The 10,569-nt window shown below is 46.3% G+C and overlaps 1 protein-coding gene across 1 annotated transcript; it reads right to left on the bottom strand.

Annotated features, from left to right (window-relative positions):
• Positions 1–8: 8 nt before the first annotated feature.
• LOC115005134 (adenylate cyclase type 3-like) lies at positions 9–2,134 on the bottom strand (the record flags this gene model as incomplete). The annotated part of the gene is made up of 2 exons (XM_029426948.1): positions 1,928–2,134; positions 9–1,158 (listed from the first exon to the last, which is right to left on the bottom strand). A coding segment is annotated over exon 2 (609 nt), but the record flags the coding sequence as incomplete, so codon positions are not given.
• Between the last annotated feature and the right edge of the window lie 8,435 nt (positions 2,135–10,569).

The raw sequence follows: 10,569 nt of genomic DNA, 5'->3' as shown, positions 1-10,569 counted from the left end.
CCTAGAACCAGGGTGTGGACTCCGCAGGATACAGTAGTGATGAGCACGATGGGTGTCAGCCTCAAAGGCAGAGTTAGGAAAAAAGAGAAGCTGAAGAAAGCCTGCCAGCCCACCGTATCACTGGCCTGGTGGAAGCGAGCATAGTTCAATCCCAGGTAGCAGAATATCTGAGCTGCTATGAGCACCCACAGGGCGTAGGGCACCACCCGTCTCGATATGCGGTCCGGCAGCAGCCCGAAGCGGCACAGCAGGTAGAGGATAATATCTGCTGCCAGTCCCACCGATGCCACTAAAACAGAAGCCAGCTTGTCAGTGGTGTAGACCACCGAACACATGACGATGATGTAGCTGTCGAAGAGTGCGGCAAACACGACGAGCACCAGCATGGTTTCGTGTCTCTGCCGTCTGAAGTAGGTCTGGTAGAGATTCTCCAGAGACTCGGGCGCAAAGGTGAGGCGCATGAACCGCGGCAGACAGAGGCAGCATCCTGAGCTCCGAACCGTGACCTCATGTGTTCGCCCAACCGCCTGCCCGGGGTCAGAGGGCAGCGTAACCGAGCAGTCTGCCGAATACTCTGCAGAGTACTCCGGCTCGGAAAAGGCTCGGTTCCTAGGCATGGTGAACGCTTAGAGCTTAATCAAAAAATGGAAAGCGGTTTGTCTTCCTACAGGAGCAGACCAAACGCTGAGATAACACAGGTATACATCATCTGCTTGTTTCTCTTCTGCTGAGTAAACACCGTTTTCCCCTGAGATCCCACATATGTGGCATGGATCACAGTAGTATGTTGATTGTCAGGACCTGTACACTGGAGATGTCTTCTTACATAGCTGCATCCACGGTCACTCCATCCAACGCTGTCACTCAGTTAGTCCTGTGTCATATGCACAGATCGAGTTAGCCTACTCTTTTTCAGCAACGTGATCCAAAGAATGTGAACCTCTTGTTTCCTTATTCAGCTTTACAAATGGGACTGTTTCACCAGCTCCATTCCGCATTTGTACACCACAGCTGTGTTCCAGGTCAGAGTTGTGGATTTAACTAACATTGGATCAAATCAAATAAATTGATGTTTGTATGACTCCCTCGGTCTACATCATTCCTCGGTATTGGATAGTTTATTGCATTTTGGCCATCCATAGTCCCTCTTCACATGGCCTGAATAAAGAGGAACACATGAGGAATACATTCACTATTGCTTAATCTTTCAACAAACAAAGGCATTTGCTTTGCATTTAACAAAACCTGAAGATCAGGATAGGTACAGTGCAGTCCCTAATTACTGCACCTGACAGATATTGGCCGATGTCTCTTCTGGGGACATCAACATCCATGTTGAAATCTAGCTGTTTATTGCAGGTGTTATATTCCTGGCCTGTGACTGGCAGAAGGAAATAAATGAAAGCTGGACGTTTGAAGGTAGCATGTCATATGAATGCCGAATTGAAAAATGTCTCCTTAAATTGGCAGATTTTGGCGTCAGGGTCTCTGCATACAGGGACCGGGGCTCTCTGTTTTAGGCCTACCTAGCTACATGTTGCGCTCTGTTAAATACACAGGTTGTGAAACACATTGGAAACACTGCACTCACGCTGTCCAAACACATCATGTTCACTTTCACAATAACCACAGTGTCAAAGCTGTACAATGTCTGAGCGCTCTCAGGTGATACAGAAGACTAATGTCACTGGGTTATCCAACAAACCTGTTTAAATGGTTGCTTTAGCTTCTCTAAGCTTAACTATGTATATTTGACTGATACTTATGTGAATTTGATTTTCACATCGGCTCTTTACTGTCCTGTTACAATTTCTGGTGTGTCATTTCAATACACCTGATATGTTGTAAGGTGATAATTTGGCCCCATCCTTCCAGATGCTGTAAAAATCATGTACATTATCTATAGGCTACTGATGCATCCGCTTACCGTGTGTAAAGCCAGATTTCGTCTCCTCTGAGTGCTAACGTTATTTCCCTTTGGCAGCTGTGGGTGCCTTCAGCCCGCCCGAAACACAGCAGCCGAGTTTACATGTATTAAACCTCAGTCTGGTTGAAATAATAAAAAAAAGGCTCATGGATAGTCGCCTCGACGGGCACACTAACCCCCGCTTCTGTCTTGGGTGTTTTCCGCAAAAGAAACAGCTTCACCATCCAGCTACAAGCATTGATATTAACATTTCCGGTCACTTTCAAAATAAAACCTTTATTTGTAAACGTGCACCCTATTTGAGTAAAAGGTAGCCTAGAATAAAGGGACATATAAAGATCAATTTAAATGTATTTTAAAGTGAATCTGCTCATTTTAATTACTGTTTTGTTGTAAACGGCTCTTTTATACAGGCTAATATATCAAGATGGATATTGTAGACTAATTGAGATGAAAACAGTGTTTAATCATTATGTTTAATCTTTAATCATCACAATTGAAAAAAATAAAAACTTCTGAAGTCGTGCGTCGTTACAGAACCTGTGTTTGCATTAAACATTACTGTTACATGCTGTTAAGTAAATTACATTTTATTGTCCACATTTATGTCAACCTGTAAAATTATATGTTCTAGAAATCAAATTAGTTTGGATAGGACTCTCCATCACATTTCAGTACAGCTGTACATAAACAATAATTATGATCTCTGAATTGGTAATTATACAAAAGAAAACCTATCTCAAGGTCTGCTTACTAGCCTTTCTAGAGCTTTCGACTGAATCTAATTGGCTTCAGCTGTTGATGGAATTTAATCATGCAGATGATGGGATGACCCTATCCATAACAACTGATACAACTCCATTCACTTATGAAGACCTTGAGATAAGATTGAAAGCTATGGCCATAGCTAGGAAGTGGACTTTGAGTTAAGATTTGGGGTTTTATGTCATTGCAGCACAGGCCTGTAAGTTACCATTCAGTAGGCTTCATGAGCTACAAATGCTTTGTTAATAGTGTCTATGAAGTCTATTGTGCATCCTTTCAATGACAAACTGTTTATTATCACTGTTAAAGCCACAGTTTATGTACAAAACAGTTGTTGCTTGACAGAAGGCTGTGAAAATCTTAAACACCAATCGAGCTTCGACAGACAGCTTGAAAGAATTCAATACATTATAGTAATCAGTCTTAACAAATATACTTTTGATATTAATAAGTGCAATTACGACCATGCTTTTATTTTGAAGGTAAATGTCGAAAACCTTCTGTATTTACTTCAGCGTTTTACGACTAACTTGACGCGGCCATCTCTACATGTTCACATTTTCTCCCCCAGTATCCCCGCCCCCAAAAACAATCACAGCCTCCTTCCATCCACCCTCCTGGAGATTAGGATCATACCACAAACGTTTTGTGAACAAGATGCTCAGTCTACATAGGTCTGAATAGGAAGGTTAATTGTTAATAATACATGCATAATATTATTTGTCCATGTGTGGATGAAGAATGGCAGCCTCTCTGCTGGTACTAAAGCCACTGCTGCTAACAAGTGAAGCAGCTCCACTGATAGGCGAGGGTTTGGTGCCTCACCTTATATCTTGTATTGAAGTTTTACATGCTTCCACATGTTGTTGGGATTCAACGGGTGTCCCAGGAAAATATTTGTTTGTATTATTTTTGTTATAGTATACAATTACAGGAATGTCTGAAATGTAATGTTTTAATCTATTCTCAAAACCTGCCGTAAAGATGGACAACACTCTTTAAAATGACATGAGGGGCCGACCTGCTCCACCTTCTGAGCCACATCCATATCCACATCTGTCCACTCATTACAGTTAGCATGGATTCTCCCAGTGTGTGGAAGTCTACAGCAGGGACGAGCAGGATTCTTCTTAAAGTTTTTCCCTCATTTGGTGTTGTGATGGTGCTGATGGAGAGTGCTGACATCAGTTGAATTGAGATCTGGTGACTGTGAAGGCCATCATTGTTATACTCATCCAACCAATCAGTGATCTTTAACAACCTTTTCAAAGGCATTGACATCTTCCCCCGAGCCATCTTGATCCGAAATTAAGATCATCAATGTTTTTGACATTTATTAACACCTAATAAGTGTGAACAGGAAACTGACAGCCACTAATAACCACTGATAAGAGAACGCAAATAATCTTGTTTCAACCTGTAGAAAATAAAACCTATTTAATACAAGCACTGACAAATAAATACAATTGATTGGACAAAGTAACCACTTCCTGTTGTACCTACAAGTTAAATCGCACCAATTACTCTTCCTCCGCAGCAACCCAGGCTGTCAATGGTGGGTCGTGGGAATAGTTAACCTCACATTGTAAAACGTTTGAAGGCTCAACATTATCTCTAAGTGGCCGTTTCCAGACTTAAACCTGCTTGTAGTGATACCTGATACCTGACCTGAGCTTGAAAGATAGTGTGGCTGCAGAATGCTGTAAAACACTTCATTCATGTGTCTAGTGTACATGCAACAGCTCTTTCCAATAAAATCACATTGCCAGTAGGCCTGTATTGATTGTTCCACTGAAACCCTGTGAACATCTGATCATTATGCAGATCGTTGGCCATCGACCAGAAATATTTCATCAGCATCATCTCCCAGTTTCAGTGTCCCAAACCGACTGTCAAGGTCACATTGCTAAAACACAGAGACACACACTTGCTTCATTCGATGCTTTTCACATTTCACCTACAGTTTGAGGAACCATGTTCATTTATTCTTTGTTTTAGATGTGCTGCAGTCTGCAGAGAACTGCCAAACATGTGGATACATCACCATTAATGAATTGGGCTCTGGAATTCTGGAATTCTGTTACTGTGGGATGACGATTAGTTCAAATGACAGCTCGCATTATAATTCATAAACGGTTTTCTTCAACTGGACAACTGATGCTGGAGAAAGAATATGTGTTGGATTAAAGTGCACTGCATCATTTGACATCTGACAGATTAGACCATTTTGTGATTGACGAGAGAAATGCTGGAATATTTTAGCTTTCTTTCTCTCATTCATTCATTGACAAGTCGTATTGCGTCATGCTTAAGCTGACATTTAATCAAATAAGACTGCAGGAGCAGGAAATAAATGACTAATTCATACCCGACTCTTCTGGATGCACATTTTTGAGAGGAGGTCTGCGAGGTATGGGGGGGTTAGTTGGTGAAGGGCTTTGTACGTGAAGAACAGGATTTTTTAATTGAACCAGGGAAGCCAGTGAAGGTCTTTTAGAACTGCGGTGATGTGTTGCCAGGATTTGGTGTGGGTTAGGAATCTGGCAGATGTGTTATGGACCAGTTGGATTTTATTGATGGAGCTAGCACTGATGCCATAGAGGAGCGTGTGGCAATACTCAAGTTAAGAGAAAATAAGTCAGGATGTACAAGAAAAGCGGCAGGTTTTATTAATATATTGAAAAGGTGAGAGAAGGATAATTTGGTGGATATGGGAGTCGAGGGAGAGGGTGCAGGCAAGGATCACAACAAGCCTGCATGCCTGGGAGGAAGGGTAAACTGTTCTGCCATTAATAGTGAGTGTGGAGTCTTTGATTCTGCTGATATATTTTATACTCTAAATATTATTGATTGTAGGATCACAGAGAATAGAGGTGGAGTAGAGAGGAGAAGATGGCTGGCTGAGGCAGAGGGCAGTGGGGGCGATGGTGAATGGCAGATTTAGTACGGGTGGACGAGGGTGAAGAGGCACAAGGGAAAAGACTCAAGAAATCAACATGAAGTATTGTTCTCTGAATTCACTAAACTTGAGAGGCCTGAAGGTTGTGACTACCACAGTGGTTGAGACAACAATCTGGCAAAGAGTGTGAGCCGAGCCTGGTGACAGGAGAGGTGACGAGCCGATTGATGTCTGGTGTGTTGGCTGAGCAGGGATCCAGGAGCCAGCAGGATAGTGAGAGAGAGAGCGCCAAGCAAACACCACACACACAGGCGGCATCCCAAGTCTCTTAAATTGCATCCACGTTTCCCTCACGTATTTTATGGATGAGCCGACTGACAGCTGATCCAGCTGTGATCAGCTGTCATCAACTTCAGCAACTGACGTCACTTCACATAACTCTTCAGAGGAAAGGACGTCTCATTGCTCTAAAAACACATTTCCTTGTTTCCTCTCTCCTCGATGCATCCCAAATGGGATGAACAAAGATCTAAATATAAACAACAAAATGGACCACAAAGAACTTTCTTAATTTAATAGAAATATTTTATTTTAATATATTGTCATTTCCATTCAGTCACATGTGAGGCTTATTATTCCTGAGCGTCTGGTAGTATATGAGTTACGTAATATTACCTGCGATATTAAGCCTAATATGTCATTTCTACTTTTAAAAAGACACCATAATCATATTCTGGATTATTAAAAAAAGAAATTCACAATCAGAATATCAATAAATACAGACGCAAATAATGAATACATATCTATAAAGGCATTCTGTCAGTGGAAAAGGTCCATGTGCCTATAAGCAGGACACAGTGTAAATACAGAATGCAGGTTGTTCTTCGTGTGCAGCTGTTTGTTAAACAGATAAATGTCTCCACAGACAGAGGAGCACAGGAGACACAGGTGAAGTGGGAAACACAGGGGGAAATACTGGGGCACAGCCCCCGCCATGACTCTGTCTCTTGGTCTACCCATGACTTTTGGTGTTATTGTATTGATTGTAAGACACAGAATTGGTAGTGCTTTATGATAATACATCTTGGAAAGTTTGTCTGTGGTAAATAGAAATGATGGTGGAAATTAGACTAATACAAAGTTAAAATAGTTCTAGACAAATGCTTAAATGTAAAATATAGTTTTAAATATTATACTAGGTATAACTCGACCTCTTGGAAGATAAAGTAATTTCTTTATTGATAATAAAACTGGCAAGAAATGGTTGCATGGTTGGCCCAATAAATATTATTCGTAAGAAGTTTACTTTGTGATTGTGGCAGTGGGGTGTGGTTAGGGCGCCGGCTGCTGTGGAGAGACAGGAGTGTCCCAGCTGGAGGCCAGACAGCTGAACGGAATCAGGTAATCAGTCACATAATAAATGCACGGTGATGGCCTGGTTCTGTTCTCTTGCAGTAGGCTGGGTTCCAGAGGAGACCGAGACGCTTGGTGAGCCACGACGCAGCGGAGCCTGGAGAGCGACGAACAGCCGAGTGACCGACTGGAGAGCGACCTGTTATTGTGATAGAAAGCTTACCTGTGAGCGAATAAAGCGGTGTGTTTAAACCCTATACTCTCTCTCTCTGTCATCCCTGAATCTGACTGTGGACACGAGGGTCCACAAGTGGCGCCTGAACAGGGACATGACAGAGGAGGTAGCTGCGCAGAGCCCGCTAGGGCTGATCCTCCAGCGTCTGGCGGCCATGCACGAGGGCACAGCGGCCCTCCAGCAACAGCAGAGCCAGACGCTCGTAGACCTGGCGGCGTTCCAGAAGGCGGACCGAGACCTCCTGCAGGGAATGCTCCGGTCATCGGCTGCCTCGGAGGTTGAGTCGGGAGGCGGGCCAGCCCAGCTCCCGCGGGTCGCCGTGCAGAAGATGACGGCGGAGGACGACCCCGAGGCCTTCCTGGACATCTTCGCGGGCACGGCAGAGGCGTGCGGGTGGCCGCAGGCTGAGTGGGGGATACGTCTGCTCCCCCTGCTGTCCGGGGAAGCCCAGCGGGCCGCCCATACCCTGCCTGCGACCTCCAGATACGAATACCACCAGCTCCGGAGGGCGATCCTGGACCGGTTGGGCAGCACACCAGAGGGACATCGCCGCCGGCTCCGAAGCCTGCCCTTCGAGGACGCTGGCCGACCCTTCGCCTTCGCCCAGCAGCTCCTCGACTCGGCTAGGCACTGGCTCCAGCCGGGAGTCAACTCCGTGGAGGACATCGTCGGGCAGGTGGCCCTTGAGCAGTTCATCGCCGGACTCCCCCTCTCCTCGGCGAACTGGGTCCAGTGCCACCGTCCGGCCAGCCTTGAAGCCGCCGTCAGACTCGCGGAGGACCACCTCTCCCTGCCCCGGCGGAGCCTGGGGGCCGAAGCCCGGACCATCTCTCCTCCACAGCTACGGCCCGTTCCAGCCCCGAGGAGGTTCCGGCCCGCCGTGGGGGCCGCTGAACCTGGCACTACGCCATCCTCCGGGGGTCCTGCCTACACCCCTGGGACAGCTGGACCCCAGTCGCTCCCTAACCAGTTTCCTTTGTTAAACCGCTCCACCAGCCCGTCTGTCTGCGGGTGGTACACACTAGTCCTAATGGAGCGGACGCCGAGTAGCCCGTACAGCTCGCGTAAAGTGCGTGACATAAAGGACGTGCCCTGGTCAGTCAAGATCTCTTTCGGGATCCCAACTCGGGAGATGACCTGGAACAGTGCCTGCGCCACACTCTTTGCCGAGATGTTACGCAGCGGCACTGCTTCCGGATATCGCGTTGCGTAATCCACTAGGACCAACACAAAGCGATATCCCCGTGCGCTCCGGTCTAATGGCCCGATGAGGTCCATACCAATTCTGTCGAACGGCACCTCAATTAATGGCAATGGGCGCAACGGCGCTCTTGGAGTGGCCGGCGGGTTAACCAGCTGACATTCACGGCAGGACTCACACCACCGCTTCACGTCCGCGCGAATGCCAGGCCAATAGAATCGGGCCATGATCCGGTTGAGTGACTTGTCGTACCCGAGATGACCGGACATGGGGTTATGATGAGCCGCCTGGAAAACCGTTTCCCGGCGGCTTTTCGGAACCAACAACTGGGTATTTAACTCTCCTGTCTGTGTGTCACGGCTCACACTGTACAGTCTGTCCCTAATCACCGAGAAGTGGGGGTGTGTCAGTGCGACGTTCGGGTGTAGTGGGGAACCATCCACACACACTACTTGCTCGAACGCGTGACGGAGGGTCTCATCTCGAGACTGCTCGAGGGGAAAGTCCTCCACCGGACGTAACGGTGGAAGCTCATCACAAGCCTCTTCCAGCCTCCCCTCCCCGGCGTTCGCCCCCTCCGTCTCCCCATTGAACACCGCACACAACTCACATTTCCCTACCGCCCGTGAACGCACCCCCCCAGTCTTCCCCGCTATCTTGTCAAACCCCGGCCAATTCGTTCCCAGTATCAGGGGGTGCGTGAGGCGAGTACTAACTCCAGCATTAACTCTATGCTTTTTCCCCTTAAATGAAATTACCAGGGTCACCACCGGGTACTCGTGAATATCCCCATGCACACACCTCACCTTCACCCACGACGCCTCCAGCAATGCCCCGGGCCGAACCAAGCGCTGGTGGACCATGGTCTGCGTACATCCCGAGTCCCACAGAGCCTGGTGAATACCCCCCTGTATACAGGACTGTCTCAGAAAATTAGAATATTGTGATAAAGTTCTTTATTTTCTGTAATGCAATTTAAAAAAAACAAAAATGTCATACATTCTGGATTCATTACAAATCAACTGAAATATTGCAAGCCTTTTATTATTTTAATATTGCTGATTATGGCATACAGCTTAAGAAAACTCAAATCCTATCTCAAAAAATTAGAATATCATGAAAAAGTATACTAGTAGGGTGTTCAACGAATCACTTGAATCGTCTAATTAACTCGAAACACCTGCAAGGGTTTCCTGAGCCTTGAAAAACACTCAGCTTGGTTCAGTAAACTAAATCACAAGTATGGGGAAGACTGCTGATCTGACTGCTGTCCAGAGGACCATCATTGACACCCTCCATCAGGAGGGTAAGACACAAAAAGAAATGTCTCAAAGAGCAAGCTGTGCACAGAGTGCAGTTTCAAAGCACATCCACAAAAAGTCTGTTGGAAGGGGGAAATGTGGCAGGAAACGCTGCACAACCAAGAGAGATGACCGCAGCCTTAACAGCATTGTGAAGAAGAGTCGCTTCCAGAATTTGGGGGAGCTTCAAAGACAGTGGACTGAAGCTGGAGTCCAGGTATCAAAAGCCACTGTTCACAGACGTGTCCGGGAAATGGGCTACAATAGCCGTATTCCCATGGTCAAGCCACTTCTGAACTCAAGACAACGGAAGAAGCGTCTGACTTGGGCTATGGAAAAGAAGCACTGGACAGTTGCAGAGTGGTCCAAAGTCCTCTTTTCAGACGAAAGCAAGTTTTGTATTTCATTTGGAAGTCAAGGCGCCAGAGTCTGGAGAAAGGCTGGAGAGGAGCAAAATCCAAGTTGCTTGAAATCCAGTGTGAAGTTCCCACAGTCAGCGATGGTTTGGGGAGCCATGTCAGCTGCTGGTGTTGGTCCACTGCGTTTCATCAAGCCCAGAGTAAATGCAGCTGTGTACCAAGAGATTTTAGAGCACTACATGCTTCCGTCTGCTGAAAAGCTCTATGGAGATGAGGAATTCATTTTCCAGCATGATCTGGCACCTGCCCACAGTGCCAAAACCACCAGTAACTGGTGTACTGACCATGGCATTACTGTCCTCGATTGGCCTGCCAATTCCCCTGACCTGAACCCCATAGAGAATATGTGGGGTATTGTGAAGAAGAAGCTGAAAGACACCAGACCCAACAATGCTAATGAGCTAAAGGCCGCTATTGAAGCATCCTGGGCATCCATAACACCTCAGCAATGCCACAGGCTGATTGCCTC

This window comes from Cottoperca gobio, unplaced genomic scaffold (assembly GCF_900634415.1).
Source record: "Cottoperca gobio unplaced genomic scaffold, fCotGob3.1 fCotGob3_263arrow_ctg1, whole genome shotgun sequence".
Classification (NCBI taxonomy): domain Eukaryota; kingdom Metazoa; phylum Chordata; class Actinopteri; order Perciformes; family Bovichtidae; genus Cottoperca; species Cottoperca gobio.
Note: the sequence above shows the minus strand (reverse complement) of the source record. Positions and strands in the feature narration are given on the sequence as shown.